Consider the following 17,531-nt stretch of genomic DNA (forward strand, 5'->3'; position numbering starts at 1 on the left):
TTTGTATCAGTTAACATTAACTCTGTGACATAGTATAAAATGAGTAACTTTTAAAATTTTTTCACTAACACAAAAATGGAATCACCTCTATTCCTTATTCTTATCAATCAAAGTACAAATTTTATTGAAATATCTTCCCAATAAATGTTAGGAATTGTAAATGTTCTTTTAAAATATCCAAAGTCTTAATAATTCCAAAGTGCTCCATAAGTCCACATTCATGAGTCTTCTTTATTAAGAGTTCTCTTAAAGATCCTTGTAGAATAAATGAATTTTATCTATAAAAAGAAATCCACTTTGTCTGAAAAATCTTTTATGAATCCTTCAAAGCAATATTTAAAAATCAAAGAAAAGTTATCATCATTTTCATACAACTCCTTAATGTGATTAAATCTTAAAAATTCTAAAATTGCATAAGAAAGTACATCTTCTAGATAAAGTATCAACAATTATACTAATTTTTTTCTTACTTATAGTTGATTACATAAGAAAATTGTTGAATGTATCCATCAACATGAGGGTCGACAAAACCTTGAGATGTTTACTTAGGGACTTTTTTTCTTTATGACACGAAAATCTTGTGCCAATTGAACAGTGCTGTGGTCCTATGCAACAAAATGGGTCGAATGTATTCCCTTGCAACAATGACGTTTTCCAAGTGCAAGTTAAGGGCATCTTTATATGGCTTCAATTTTAAGGCCTCATGCTATTTCTTTGTCAATATATCATCACTTTTTTTTTTCAGTTAACCATTTTTTTCCTAATATTCTAAAGATTAATGTTATACTTAGTGTATATGTGGCTGCTAACAATTTTCACACTCATTGGAATTACACAAAGATTTCCACTAATTATTCTTAACGAATCTATAACGGTATTTCTCTATTGAAAAGCTAATTAGTCAAAAACTTATGTCGGAAAGTTAAAGAAAGACTGAAATAAGGCCTAATTTTTAAGGAAAAATCAAGCAATCAAATAAATATAACGGAAATTTAGACAAATTCTTTCCACACTTCCATACCTTCTTCCCTACCTCAATATAAATTATGAAAAGTCAACTTTTTAAAATTTGTAAATAATCTAAAATGAAGTATAATATCACCTTTTTTAAATAATCTCAGTTGCATCTTCACACTCTCGTATCTCTCTTTCAGGTTGTAACACTTTAATTCTTCTTCAGCCGTTGTGTTTGAGATAACAGTTCCATCACTTGAGTGTGTGTAAGAGGGTTGACGAGAAAATTTGTTGTATTTAAAGTTTCCCAATACAACGATCATTTTTGTTGAGTTTTATACTTTGTTTTTGCACTTTCGCTAGTCTTAGTCTTTTTTTAGTATTGTGACTTGTAAAAAAAATGGAAAAAAATAAATAAACGAGAACACCGTCACAACTAATAAAAATATATTTTAATCATCAACAACACCACCGTCCATCATCATTTGAACATAAAGAGAAATGTGTCACACTCTCCACCATACTCAGAAGAGTATTGTTGGAATTAAAAAATGAGTATTGATGAAATTAACATAAATGAAAATGGAGAAGGAAGAAGGAAGGTGAGTGGTCGACAAAGAATTAGCCAAAAATTTTAACACTACAAGAAAAATCTAATTTATCTACGGAAAAAATCCGTAGGTAACAGCCAAAATTGGTAGGTAAATCAACATTATCTACGGAAAAAAATCCGTATGTAATGTGGGTGTCGGTAATTTACTTACGGATAATGTGTCCGTGGGTAACGAAAACAGTAGTTTTACCCACTAACTGCAGTCCGTAGGTAATGTTAATATACTTTATTTTTAAAATTTTAATTATTATTTGAATCTTTTTTTTTTCAATTATTATATATGATATGAGAATTATAATTAATATTAAAACTAAACTGCAACAGGTGGGACACATTACACCAGTTAAGTTTTGTTATCATGTTATGATTATTATTATACTTATAAGTATAATTATGAATATAAATATAATTAATAAAATAAAAATTAATAACATTATTCATATATTTAATATCATTATTATTATTAATATTGTTAAATATTTTTAATATTATTAAATATTTTTAATATTCTTAATATTATTAAATATTCTTAAAACTATTATATATTCTTAATATTATTAAATATTATTAATATTATTAAATATTATTAATATTATTAAATATTATTAATATTATTAAATATTATTAAATATTATTAAATATTATTAATATTATTAATTATTATTAATATTATTAATTAAAATTAAATATTATTAATATTATGATTTATGATTTTATAATTCTTCATATTATATTAATATTTTTAATATTATGTATATAATTATTATGATAATAGATGGTAGGTAATAGAGATTTGTGGGTAATAGTTCGTAGGTAATAGAGATTTGTGGGTAATAGTTGATAGGTAATAGAGATTCGTAGGTAAAAAATGGTAGGTAATAAGATTCGTGGGTAATAGTTGGTAGGTAATAAAGATTCGTAGATAAAAGTTGGTAGATAATAAGATTCGTGAGTAATAGTTGGTAGGTAATGCTGAATTTACCTACGGATACAGAATCTATAAGTAATGTCCGTAGGTAATGTTGTTCGTAAGTAATATCCATAAGTAATGCTGAATTTATCTACGGAGTCAGATCCGTGGGTAAAAATCCATAGATAATACGGATTTTTTAGTGTAAATGTTTTGAACACGTGATGAGATGACCCAATAACAAATTTATCAGATTTTAATTTTAATATGGTGTTTGAATTTTCTTTCGCTACAGTTTATTTGCTTTCTTCTTAAAAAGTCAAGTTAATTTTCCTTAAACCCAAAATCTTGTTCCTCTACCTTTTATATCTTTAAATATGTACACAATCTTCTGAGATTTTGCAAACACGTAGTAGGACATAAAAATTCTTTTAGTTCCATGCCATATATTCATTCTAAGCCATTAATTTTTATAACTCTTTGGTATTTTAGAGTATACAAAATTTTACTTTACAATTTCAGATTCTGTCGCTATTCACTAACAACGTCTTAACCATCTATTAAAAAAATTTCTGACATGTCCAAAATAACAAAGATTAAAAACAATATCTTTCCCTATAAGACCCACCTTTATAATTTTATAAACATTAAAAAGAATAAAATCTTACATTAAAAAATTATAAAAACAACCATTTCATAAATAATTACATACACTCAAACGTACACCGTAAAATTGTACCATATTCCCTCTTATCATTTCATAGATAATTTCAAAAGTACAAACCTATCACTTCTTAAAAAATAATATATTTATACGTAGAGTTTAACGACACTTTATATATTTCTTTCTTCTTTAACCTACCGAGGTGTCTTTTCAAGATAAAACTGTGACGAAACATCAACTTTCAAAGCAGACAATATCTCGAATGTGGTGATTGACTCTATCGATACTATCTTTCGAACTTGAGGTGAAAACACATATCGATACTATCTCTCGAACTTGAGGTATATATATATATATATATATATATATATATATATTTTAAGAAGTCTTTGTCGAAATCGCAATATTTGACAGAGATTTCAGTTTTTTCAAACCCTACCTCAGCTGAGACTGGTGGGTCAAAAAGGCAATTATCTTCCTCTATATAAGGAGGGTCCATGGTGATGCTTCTCACTGCAAACCACAAAATCCAATATTCACCAAAAACTTGAACAAAAGAAAGCAAGTATTCTACTTGCAACATCTTCATCTTCATCTTCATCTTCATGGAGAAGAACAAAGTTGATGGAAATTGTGAGGAAATCAATGATGAGATGAAATGGGTTCTTGATTCTTCTTTGGATCACAGAGGAAGAGTCCCTCTGAGAGCTTCAACTGGTTCATGGAAATCTTCTCTCTTCATTATTGGTGAGGAACACTTCCTAACTCCTTTAGATTCTCACACCACCATCATTCATAACACTACTCAATCTTTTCTTCTTTTACTTTAGCTTCTCCAATTTTTTGTTCCAGCTTTAATCATTTTTTTACAAGTGGTTTATAAGAAGTTAATCGTTCTTCACAATACTACTGAAAAAGTTAATACAATGTTTTCTCAAATTAAAATATTTCATGTTATTGCTATATTTTTACTGTATTTTCCAAGAATTTATATTTATTAAACACCCTAATGGTTAAAAACAAAACTTTTATTGTACTTTTATTCAATTTCTAATATATAAATTGTAACTTGACTACTCAGCATCTCGAGTGAAGATTTCGTCACTTATATTTAATCTATATAAAATCTTTAACATAGTTTTACGTGCTTCATGGTATGAATAAACTAATTTTAATCATATAATTAATCTTAATACAATGGATCCCACAACTTAATTGAGGGTTTCACTTGAAACAAAGTAATATACTAAATATAGAAAATAATTATTCACAATGTAATTAGTTTTAGATTATATTATATGTTTATTTGACTTTATCACAATCATCAATTATTTATTTTAAAATAAACTATAGTGACATATAAGTAGTAAACAAGATGAGCTAAACCAAATTCTTATAAAGTTTAGAATTGATAACTCAGACTTAATTCATTTATTAAATCAAACTTAATTAAAATTTTGATTTTGACCTTTACATGTTTAATTCATTTATATAATGAAAATTATCTTAAATTATTTTTTATTTTTACTTTTCTCTGCAACTGAAATATCCTTTTCTATTTTAATTTAATTTACAAAATATTATAAAATAAAATAAAAATTACAAATTTAGTGTGCATATATATATGATTATAGCTATATTTTTTTTTATTCTAGAGAAGCTGAATCCAATAATTTAATGAACAAACTGTGTAAAAACAAATACTTATTAAAATACAACAAAAGTATTCAAAACTTTGATACTGTTATCTACTTTTTGTGTTAATTTATTAATTAAATTTTCACCAAATGAGTTGTTTTATTGAATGTAAAAGCTCGTGCAAGGTGCTGCATATTAATAAATTATATTCTGACTTAGTATGTAAGCTGAACTAAAACTTTTAAACACCATGTTATTGCTATGGCGTGTTTGTTTTATAAACACTTCTTTATGTGATGAATATTAATTTCAGGCAAAGAATATATTAATTAAATATACTTTATTATATTAATCACTACAAACTATTTTCTGAATTAGAAAATTAGGAAATGAGAATGCTCTTATATTTTAGCACATATATGAATACTTATCAATAAATATTTTTTTAAAAGTAGAAAAAAAACTAAATTCTTCATAAACTAAACTAGCTTATGCATAAATTAATTTGTAAAAGGGTTCTGAAAATTTTAATTCTTATTTTTATTAAAAAGTTCATGCTATGCATTATTGTGAATTTTGACATCTCACCTAACATCTTAAAATTCAACCTTCATTTGTCATCATTCCAAAAAAAAATCCAAACAAACACAGGGAACTAAATCAAACCCATGTCCCCATATGGAGAAAAAACAAAAAACACTTCCAAACAAACAAAAAAATTAAATTATACAAAACATAAGAAGGTGAATCTATTATAAACAAAGTACAAACTAATAATAATTGGCATATACAATATCGTTTGTAATTTAACTTATTCTCAATTCTAAAATTTATTTGTATATCGGTACAATAATTTATTTATGAGTTAATTTTAGTTTATAAAAAATAATTATTTTTATTTTATTTTAATTTTGTTAGGAAAAAATTAGTCCCAAAATATTTATCACAACTTCAAGTATTAATTCAACCCTGATACGAACCAAGTTTAGATGGTGGAAGACTTTTTGTATGATTCAAGAAAATGAGTACTTCTATAGAGTTTTATATGATATACCTATCCCATTAAGAGTTTAAAAATCCCTTTACAAAGGCTAGATTCACTACCCTAAAAGCATCATGCAAACAATTTTTTATTTGTATATCATATTACCAATGTCAATCATACTACTAGTGTAATATTACACACACATATAATATATATATAAACTATTTTAAAGTATATAATTGAGGTAGTGGATTTTATAATAATAGTTTTTTTAATATTATATTAATATGTTAAATTATTGAAATTAATTGTTTTAATTTTTATATTTTATATTTTTTCATAGAAGAATTAAAAGTACAGTAGAAAGATAAAAAAAATTCAATACCCAATAAAATATCTGAATAGTCATGGTCGATATAATGGAGAGTTTGAATGATATACATACTTTTGGATTCATAATTGATGGTTACTATATACAGCAATTTTTTTTATTGAAATAGACTAATGATATTAATATTAACAAAAGTACATTAGCCCTTAAAATTCAAACTGTAGTAGCATCAATTCCATATACTCTTTTTTTTTCATATATTTTTCCTTTTTATATATATTTTTTGTCTTGTATTTTTTGAATTCAAATTTTAAATCTCCTAATTAATTGTACTGATAAAATTATTGAAATAAATTTTTACTAATAACTTTTTTACATAACAAATAAATTTTTAACATTAATCCTATTATAATATTATAATATTTATATTAATAATAAATTAACATAAAATATTATAAGATCTTAATCCATATTAAAAGTTTATTTGTCAATCTAAGAAAACTGTGAGTGACTTATTCTAATAATTTTATTAGTATAAATAAAAATCTAAAATTTAATGATAAAAATCAGTTTCATATGAATGATGGAAGTACAAATAAGAAAAAAACATATTTAATTCATAATTTATTTACTTATTACTTTTTTTTCTGGTGTTTACACTCCTTTAATGTTCAGATTTTTCATATTAACAATTTAATTTTTAACAATATGCATATACAAAGTAGAAAGAATTTATATTTTAGTTCTATCTACTAATAGGAACAAGTAGTTGTTTAGTGCTTAATTAGGATAAAGCTGCTTACATCTTTGTCCTTCCTAATCTTGAATGTTCTGCACTATATGTCCATATATATTCTACCCTAAATCTTGTAATTATTAGGCTATACTAATCAAATTAAGAAATAAGAATATATATATATATATATATATATATATATATTGAGATAATTACCATGCACTCAAATGGTCAACACTAGTACAACCTACAAATGGGTGGGTCCCATTACCTACAACTAGATATATACTTTTATTTCATTATTAGTAAATATAATGGATATGGACTACACAAAATAGGCATTATATATTCTTCACTATTACTAGTGAAAAAGATGCTCCACTTAATGAGTAGTTATCCATGTTTTAAGCTAAAATATTTACTAAAAACATTTTGGTATCCTACCAAAATTTTAATTATTAATTTTAAAATTTAGATAATAGTAATTAAGATTTAAATAATTAATTAAATACTAATTTTGTAAATTATTTATTGATAATAAAAATTATATTAAATATTAATAATTAATTTTATTTATAAAATAATATTTAATTTAGTTAATATAATAATTAATTATTATTTTTAAAAAATTATTATTATTTAATAATTTTTTAAAATTAGTTTTTATTTAATAATTTTTTTTAGTTCTTATAATTATAAATGATGATTTGTGTAAAATTATTTACACTTTTAGTTCATAACATTCTTTTTATTTTATTATATTTTTACTATTGATCTCTCAAACATTTTAGTTTTAAGGTGCTCAACCTTTTTGTTACAATCATTAACTTTTCAGCACTCACATGTCAATTATTCTTTAATAATGAAATATTAAACTGCAAAAATAATATAATAATTAGAATAAAATTTATTTAATGAATATAGAAGAAAGATGAGTGTGAAAAGGTTATATGAGATAATGGGTTTTCCCTGTATGATAACTCTAAAGTTAAGTTGATTATTATTCTTACCGCATATTGTGCGTGCCAAACTCATTGAACAAGAATATACTACACCTGCGTGCTCGTTTCTAGGGCAATTAAAAAGCTATTCGATGTGGGCTCAGGATGCTTGGTCTCTTTCAAACTTTTTCTCTTTTTCAAACGTAAAAAAGGAAGCATATATATCTATTGAAACCATTTAATTTCTACACTAGAGTTATTCCATTTGCTTGAATCCACAAGTTCACAATCACTCGTGAGCTGGTCCACAACTAGCCATGCATTGCATATATTCATAAACTTTGAGTTCATTCATTCTTTTCAATGATACTAGTGATGATGATGATGGAGTGATAAATTTACATGAATATATTCTTTTTATTCTGATCTGCAGCAATTGAATTTAGTGAGAGATTGAGCTACTTCGGAATAGCAACTAGTTTGGTTCTTTATCTCACAAAAGTTATTCACCAAGACCTTAAGACAGCAGTTAAGAATGTGAACTATTGGTCTGGTGTCACCACCTTGATGCCATTGTTAGGAGGATTCCTAGCTGATGCTTACTTGGGGCGTTACTCAACTGTGATAGCATCATGCATTGTTTATCTCATGGTAACCGATCATCTTTCAATTAAGCACTTAGTTAGCATCATGTTACAGTTATTATTAACTACTAAAAACTGTTTTTCTGTGGCAAAAAACAACAGGGTTTGGTTGTGCTTTCTCTGTCATGGTTCGTACCAGGATTGAGACCATGTGATCATACTAGTACATGCACAGAAACTAGGAGGATTCATGAAGTGGTTTTCTTCCTAGGCATCTATTTGATATCCATTGGTACTGGGGGCCATAAACCTTCCTTGGAAAGCTTTGGTGCTGATCAATTTGATGATAATAATGCCAAAGAAAGAAGGCAGAAAATGTCCTTTTTCAATTGGTGGAACAGTGGCTTGTGCAGTGGAATCATTCTAGGAGTCACTGTGATTGTGTACGTACAAGATCATATCAATTGGGGGGCTGCTTATATCATCCTCACAGTGGTCATGGCTATCTCATTGCTCATTTTCTTGATAGGAAGACCATCTTATCGTTATAGGAGTCCAACTGGGAGCCCCTTGAAGCCTATGTTGCAGGTTCTTGTTGCTGCTATTTCCAAAAGAAACCTTCCATATCCTTCCAATCCAACTCAATTGTATGAAGTTTCCAAGGTTGAGGGAAATGGTGAAAGATGTCTGGTTCACACCAAGAAACTCAAGTAAGTACAAAATCTTAATCTTTACATTTGACAAAGTTCAATTCAGAAGCTCATATATTTGGTTCTTCAAATACATGACACTCATTTTAAGAAATTGAAAAATGTATGTCCTGAAACATGTGTTAGGACTGGAATGAACATTTCTTGAGAAATGTAAATTTCTTATATGAATTTTAAATGGGAGAGGTTAGTTTCTTAGCTCTCAAATAGGAATACCTCCACACACTCCCTAAAAACCAACTTTTTTGTTGAAAAAGTACAAGAGTTTTAATGTGTTCTTTTTAAGTAACTGAAACCATTTTCCTATGATTGGTTTTGTCAGATTTCTTGACAAGGCAGCAATTATTGAAAATGAAGGGAACATAGAAGAGAAACAGAGTCCTTGGAGACTTGCAACCATAACTAAGGTTGAAGAACTGAAGCTTATCATCAACATGATCCCCATTTGGGTGTTCACTTTACCATTTGGAATCTGTGCTGCACAAACATCCACTTTCTTCATCAAGCAAGGTGCCATCATGAACAGAAAGATAGGCAGTGGGTTTGAGGTCCCTCCCGCTTCAATTTTCACTCTTGCTGCTATTGGGATGATAATTTCAGTGATCCTGTATGACAATATCCTTGTGCCAACGTTCAGAAAGCTAACAGGAAATGAAAGAGGAATCAGCATCCTCCAAAGGATTGGTATTGGAATGGTTTTCTCAGTCCTCTCAATGATAGTAGCAGCTTTGGTAGAAAGGAAGAGGCTTCATGCTGTTGAGATGAATGGGCCAATAAAGGGTTCTACCTCAATGAGTGCCTTTTGGTTGGCCCCACAATTTGTAATCATTGGATTTGGTGATGGTTTTGCTCTTGTTGGCTTGCAAGAGTATTTCTATGATCAAGTGCCAGACTCAATGAGAAGCTTGGGAATAGCACTTTACCTTAGTGTGATTGGGGCTGCAAGTTTTCTTAGTAGTTTGTTGATAACGATTGTTGATGATGTGACAGGTAAGAATGGGAAGAGTTGGTTTGGTAAGGATTTGAATACTAGCCGCTTGGACAAATTCTTTTGGCTTATGGCAGTCATCACCTCAGTGAACTTGTTCATGTTTGTGTTCTTTGCTCACAAGTATAACTACAAGAATGTACAAAAGTTAGCAGTGGCTGATTGTTATGAAGGGAAAAATGAAGATGATTGTAGAGCAGATATTAGAGTTTCAATTAGTGAAAATTAATTCTATTCAGAACAAATGACCAAAGTTTCTTCTTCCCATGAACAAAGTATACATGTTTCTACTGTTAGAAGCCTTAAATTTCATCTTAAGCATATTGTCAAACAGCTTATGATCCAACCAAGAGTTTAAATTTTTGTTGTAGTTGTTTATGGTATCATGTAATGTGACATAAAATTATGTGTGCAATTTCCATTTCAAAAAATTGTCATTCACCTTTTTCTCATATTTTTACATTACTCTTTATTAAGACTAATTTGATATTTGAATAAAGGCTACTAAAAGGAGTTAATCAATAGATAAATGTGGGTACATGAGTAGATTAGGATTTTATTGAAATAGAAAGTCAACTCTAGAAAACGGTTTGATAAATCTTATAAAATATTTTTACAAATACTTATAAAATTTTCAAGGGTCTATACACGCACAATAGAAATAATAAACATTTTTGTTTTGATATTGCTTTACCTCAACTTGAACTAAATTTAGTTATTTTTTAACAAATGTAAAAGGGTTCCAAATAATCAATGATTGGGAGAATTATTTGTGTAATCTATCACTTAAAACCGAGAACATAGTAATTTATGGTTATTATTTATCTTCTTTCAAAATTAAGCATGAGTACCTAGTCTCACTCCTAGTTGAGTTCAAAATTTCATTCTTGAAAATACGATAAAAGTTATTAGAGTTACATGGTTATGTTCAGGTTTAGAGTTTAGGGTTTAAGGTCCAGGTACCATGATAGGGGTCTTTTTGTTTGAATTAAGAACATCTGCAAGAGGTATTATTTTATTTATAGGTGTCCATACATATAGGTTCTTTATGGTTGGTGTCGCAACCGAAGGTCATGAGGGATCGTAAAAAAAACTTAAAAAAAACAGAGGAGTCACCACCGTAGTCTATTATGAAAAATTACAAGAAAACCAAAAAAAAAAAAAGGTTTGCAAAATGGGATTTAGGGTATGTAGGTAAGGTGTTAACATCCTACAACATTCATCCTAAGGCGATACGTTTAATTAAATATGTAAAACAAATGTGGTTTTTTAGAATGTTTATTTTTTTCCTGAAAAAGAAAAAAGTGCATGTGAAAATAAAGAAAATATTTTTAAAATTTTTTATTTGGGCTTGTAAGGATTAACCTTGGTCCCTACATATTTCATTCATAATAAATAAATCAAAGTTTACGTAGTTGTACAGGTCAAGAAGATGTATTTGAAAAAAGTGAACTTTGTGTCGGTGTGAACTGGACTTCGTCAGTTGAAATTGAGCTTTTGAAAAAGTTAAATAAACAAGGATTGACATTTCTCCTACATATTTTTATTTGTAATAGAAAATCAAGAATCACATATTTCTTAATATCAAACAATACATCTATTTGATATTTTTTAATTTTTGAAGTTTTTATACATTTTAGGTTTTATGTTTTTATAATTCACGTTTTTAGAGTATGAGACAATGCAAGCAACTATGTTAAAGAATCTTTACAAATCATACAGTATTTCAAACTATACCACGATACTATAAAGTGTATGCATAAATTTTATTTGACAAAAATATATTATTTTTATGAAAATTTGTGTTTATTTAAAATATCAAACACAAGATGACACGTGCGGTTATATAAGTATCTAAGTTCCAAAAAAATTATTTTATTAATTATATTTTATGTTTTACCCTTTTAAAAAGCATTAATGATTGTACATGAAAAAAAAAGGTGGCAAATATCAGAGAAATATTGGGTCAAACGAACTGACCTATACATTTATTTAAAGAAAATAAAAGATAGGAAATGAATAAATAAAAAGTGAGTGGTAAATAGAAAAGTTTCTAGCCAGCCGAATGGGCCCAGGCTTCTATGCGTAAACATGGTGAATATATAGAAAAGGGTGTGAAAAGAAATAAGGCTGCTTCTTCCTGCACCCCATAGTAAATATGAAATTACTGTTTTGTTCTTCATTAAATAATTAAAACCCCAAAACCCTACATAATTATTCACCTTACTATTTCTTGTTTATTCTCTCACGACGACACCCCCTAGCTTTGCACCCCAAGCACGCATTTGCTTTAGTCGAGTTATTTGTTGTTGAGTTTTTTCGTTTTTGAAAATATTTTGGATTAAATAAATCGAAAGGAAATATTGAAATGAAAAAATGTAATCCAGATTATGTAATCTAGAACCAATTATTTCAAATAATATATTCTGGTTATGTAAACCGAAAGCTAATACAAATTACATAATATGTATCCAAATAAAAAGTTCATATGTCTTATGGATTGGGTTATCCATAACTTTCTTCCAGATCTGTGTCAATATTCCAAATTATGTAGTCTGGAACATAAAATTACATTACAAATTACTTAATAAGGAATGATAATTTATTAAATATAGCAAGAACTCTCATAACTCTCATGATACAATCTCATTTACCCAAAATTTATTGGTTATATTTTGTGATATATGTTGCGCATATTATAAACATGCTTCCCACGCCTATTTCAAACTATTTTTCTCCTCATGAAATGTTTTACAAAGCTGTAGTAGATTTTAATGGATTAAAGGTGCTTGGATCTTTATGCTATGCTATCACTTTGTGAACAAATAGAAGAAAATTTGATCTGGGCATCAAAATGTTTTTATTATTGGTTTTAAAAGAGGGATTTAAGATATTTTCTTGGTTTTGAAGTAATAAGAAGTAAAAAAGGGATAATGGTGAATAAAAGGAAATATGTACTGGAATTGTTAACAGATGCAGGTCTTTTAGCCTGCAAACCTGCACTCACTCCTATTGATAATCATGCAAAATTGTCTTCTATTGAAAGTGTTCATTTCACAAATGTTCAAGCCTACAAATGATTGATTAGAGCGCTTTCGAATTTCACTAATACCCGACCTGACATAACCTTTTATGTGCAACAACTTTCTTAGTTTCTTGCTAAGCTTACAATTGCTCACTATACGTAACAATTAGAATTTTCAGATATATTAGTTTATTTTCTCTTCCGACACTTCTTCTCATTTAAAAGCCTTTTGTGATAGTGATTGGGGCACCTGCAGTGATTCAAGACAATCAGTGACTACTTTTAGTGTGTATCTTGGAAATTCTCTCATATCTTGAAAGGAATAATATTAAAGAGTTCCTCTGAAGCTTAATACAAGGAAATGGCCACTGTTACATGTACTAACTTATCTTCTTCAAGATTTCAAAGTTTCTTTTGAACAACCATCTCTTTTATACTATGATAATGACTCAACAAGATACATGTAGTAAATACAGTGTTTCACCAACGCACAAAATAAGTAGAAATAGATTGTCACATTGTTAGGAAAAAATTGAAGAAGGGTCTCATCCATTTGCTTCCCATTTCCACCCTAGAGCAACTAATCGACATTTATACCAAAACCTTAATTTCTCAATATTTTAAGAGTATTTGTTTCAAGTTGGATCTCATCCATATTTTCTCCCTAGCTTGCAGGGGATATATCAAAGGATATGGATACAGGGCTTGTAAAAGGAAGTTAATATCAATTTTTTCTTTTCTAATTCTTAGTTATTTGTATTTGTACAAATGTTTTAACCTTTATTTTGTCTTTTCTGATTCTAGCCTTTATTGACTCCTTACATTTTCTCTCTTTAGTTAGACCTAGAATAAATGTACTACTTGTATATATTCTAACCTCTGTTTTGATTTCAATAAAAATAATAATAAAATTATTCCTTCTTATATTCTTTGTATTCACTTTCTTTTTTTTTCTTTTTTTTATAATATCAAGTTTCCTCAAACACATATCTTAAAATAAACAATATTAAAATTTCTCTTTTCGTAATTATTAAAATAAATATTTTAAAAAAATTCAAAAATCTTAAAATACAATTCAATTATTTTGCTGTGTTCTGACATATTACTTCTTTTAGTCTTTGAATAATTAAATTAACAATCGATAAGACCTACTCGTCAAGGTTTATATTTAAGTGATACAAATGAAGGTTATGGTTTGTTTAAGAAAATTTTTCTCCAAAAGTAATTTTAGAAAATAAAAATAAGAATAAAAATTAGCTTTTTTATAAGTTAAAATTTAACTTATGAACCAATTAAACTGTATAACTTTAGAAATTAAATATTAAATTTTCTATAAATTAACTTATACATTAACTTATTTTTTTATTTTCTTTTAAGTTTAATTTAAAAAGTTATCAATTACTTAATCTTTATAATAAGGTAGTCAATGAGCTTTTGGGTCACAACATGGAAAGGGATTCCATGTCCACAACAAGTGGTAGAATTTCAGAAGAACCCCACCATTAATATCAATCTCAAACCTTTCTACACCCCACAATTATCTTCTTCCATCCTCCAATTTCTAAATAAATATAATTTTAATTTCCCTGTTCAAATTTCATCTCCATTTTAATCAAATTTCATCTTCATTTTAATCAAATTTCATCTTCATTTTAATCAAGTTTCATCTTCATTGTAATCTAATTTTAATTTTAACTTTTCTATTTTTCTAAGACTTCAATCAATTAAGTAATTGATTGTGGTATCTTAAATGAATTTGTGAAATAAAATATTCAAATGAATAAAATAAATCATAATATATATATTCATTCTTATCTAACCAAAAGAATATTGCAGTCCATTTTGTTAAGAATATATACGAAGACTTATGGCCAAATTGAAGAACAAATTTGTAGGTCCCCTTTTCATGTCAAGAAATGAAATGGAGAATAAATTGCAGATAGAACTTGGAAAGTGTGATTGAATACGAATATATACAGTAGTAGTCCTAAAGAAACACAAATAATTGGAGAATGAAAATCCACATTTTTTCTATAACTTTTGGATTTCTTTTTCTTTCTTTTCTTACCTGTTCCCATTTTAAGATGTTCTTGTAAATCAGAAAAGGACTGAAATGATAAAAAAATATCATATCATTACAAACATTTTACACATAAAGGCAAATTACTGGTAAATAAAAAAAATCATTTCATAACAATGATAAAAAATAATTAATTACAAAGATATTATTTTATAAACTAAAAAATTATTGATATTTAAGATAACTTAATTATTAATAATAATTTATAAAATAAATTTTAAATTAGTATCATATATTAACTATTAAAATTTTAATATTAATGATTTTAGATTCTAAAATTAATTTGTAATTTTAAATTAAAAATTAATTTAGAATCTAATTAGGTAAGAGCTAAAATATCTGTATCTAAAATGTTGGATACTGATTTAGAAATTATTTTATAGATTTTTATTAAAAAAAAATTATTCTAAATATCAATAATTTTTTTATTTTATAAAATATTATCTAATTTAAACATTGACTAATTATTTTTTGTTTCTAAAATTAATTACTATTAAATAATTTTCTTGTAACGTATCTTTTATTATTAGATATAATAGTGTTGGTATTATTTCTTTTATAAAAAAGAGAGTATATTGGTATTCAAAATAAAATAAAATCATATATTGATGTTGATCAATGGGGGATGCTTTTTAGTGATTAAGATGAATAGGTCCATCAAAGTTTACTTATGATTCCATTATAATAGTTTGAAGAAAGAGACTTAATGAGGTTATTCTAATCTTTAATATGAAAATTTTTATTAAAAATATTAAGATTAATAGGAACGAAACGATACACATAAATCTTTTCAATATTTTGTAAAAACATTATTATTTACTTGTGTTAGTTTGATATATTTCAAAGTGTTAAGAGATGTTCTATAAATTAGCTTTAATTTTGATTCTTAATCAATATAAAATAATTTTAATATATTAAAACAATATCATCTTAATTGGGACTAAAGAAAAGGTGTGGTGGTTGTGTTGCTAGCTCATACCCTTTTCTATAATAAATGTTACATATTCAAATCTTCAAGTCGAATATAATAAGGTAGTGTGTCCAATTTGCATTGCTCTTATTCAAACAAGTTTATCCTTCATAGATACTTGGATGAATTAAAAAAATACCTATAAATCATTCTTGATACCAAAACTATTACTAATTAATAATTAATTAATTTAATCAATTACAATAATTAGAGAAACATGTTAACCATAAAAAAGGTTTATGTAGAGTTATAAAGATTTTCATAAACAAATAGTTAAATAATGATAATGTAAAGGATATCAAAAGTTAGTATAAGCTCATAATTTTATTTTATACTAAGTCACTTATGTGTTATATATACTATCTTCTTATCTCCTTTACAACTTATAATTATTCTTTTTTGGCATTTCTTCTTCGTCATGGTTTTTCATGTTCATAGCACTCTAAGTAGTGTACAATATATTTTTCTTTCCATTTTTAATAGTGTAATTTTACTAAAAATAATTATAATTTTTTAAGCTTATAATTTATTCCTATATATTAAATTTGAACTATTTGGGAGTAATTTATCTGGATTTTAATCTCCAAACAAAAATAATAAAGTTTGTTTACATTTTTAAGAATTACTAACTATAATATATTAAAAGTATATGTAATGATAAAAGGAAATTATTTTTATTTTCTTTTTCTTCTTCAAACAATTTCTTTTTATAAAAGCTTTCATATTAGGCATTAGTATGCAACTTGTCATCTCAGTTAGACTGACACCTCAAGTAACAACAATCATATGCTATCACATGAAAAAAATATTATTAAAAAAAAGAAAATACAAAAAAGATATGGAGGGACTAGACCAAAACTCATGTTAACAAAAATAATACATAGGTAGACTATACCTATTTATAAAGAATTCTAAGAACAGACTAGATGAAGGCCTATTATACCAATGAAATTATTCTCTATGAATAAATCCTAAATTAGCTAACTTATCAGCACACATTTCCTTCACGAAAAATATGAGTAACCCTAAACGTGATTTTTCCACAGTAATTAAGACAAGTATTTCATCGATTACAAAGCATCTACGGAACATTAGTCATAGCAATAGATGCAACACAAACCAAAGCAAAATCACATTCAAGCCATACATTAGTAAGCACCAATAAACCTCAGCAACCATAGCAGTTTGAATTTCAAGAAATGTAGAGAAAATACCAATAAACTTCCCCATACTCCCACGAAAAATACCTCCTCAAGTAACTAAACTAGGATATCCCCTAGCAGCCCCATCAGTGTTAATTTTAAGCCAACCTAGTGAAGAGAACTCCCATCTAACAGGAAGAGGACGAAGAACTTTACCAATACGAGTATTAATACCAAAAACTTGGAGTGAAGTTAGGATG

At 26.8% G+C, this 17,531-nt stretch overlaps 1 protein-coding gene across 1 annotated transcript; it reads left to right on the forward strand.

Moving 5' to 3' along the window:
- The first annotated feature begins 3,521 nt into the window (after positions 1–3,521).
- LOC137819693 (protein NRT1/ PTR FAMILY 5.6) lies at positions 3,522–10,387 on the forward strand. The gene is made up of 4 exons (XM_068623610.2): positions 3,522–3,888; positions 8,206–8,423; positions 8,519–9,066; positions 9,389–10,387. The coding sequence occupies exons 1-4, from the start codon at positions 3,747–3,749 to the stop codon at positions 10,281–10,283; spliced, it is 1,803 nt and encodes a 600-aa protein (XP_068479711.1). The 5' UTR covers positions 3,522–3,746; the 3' UTR covers positions 10,284–10,387.
- The last annotated feature ends 7,144 nt before the right edge of the window (positions 10,388–17,531 follow it).

This window comes from Phaseolus vulgaris, chromosome 10 (genome assembly GCF_051622355.1).
Source record: "Phaseolus vulgaris cultivar YP4 chromosome 10, ASM5162235v1, whole genome shotgun sequence".
Taxonomy (NCBI): domain Eukaryota; kingdom Viridiplantae; phylum Streptophyta; class Magnoliopsida; order Fabales; family Fabaceae; genus Phaseolus; species Phaseolus vulgaris.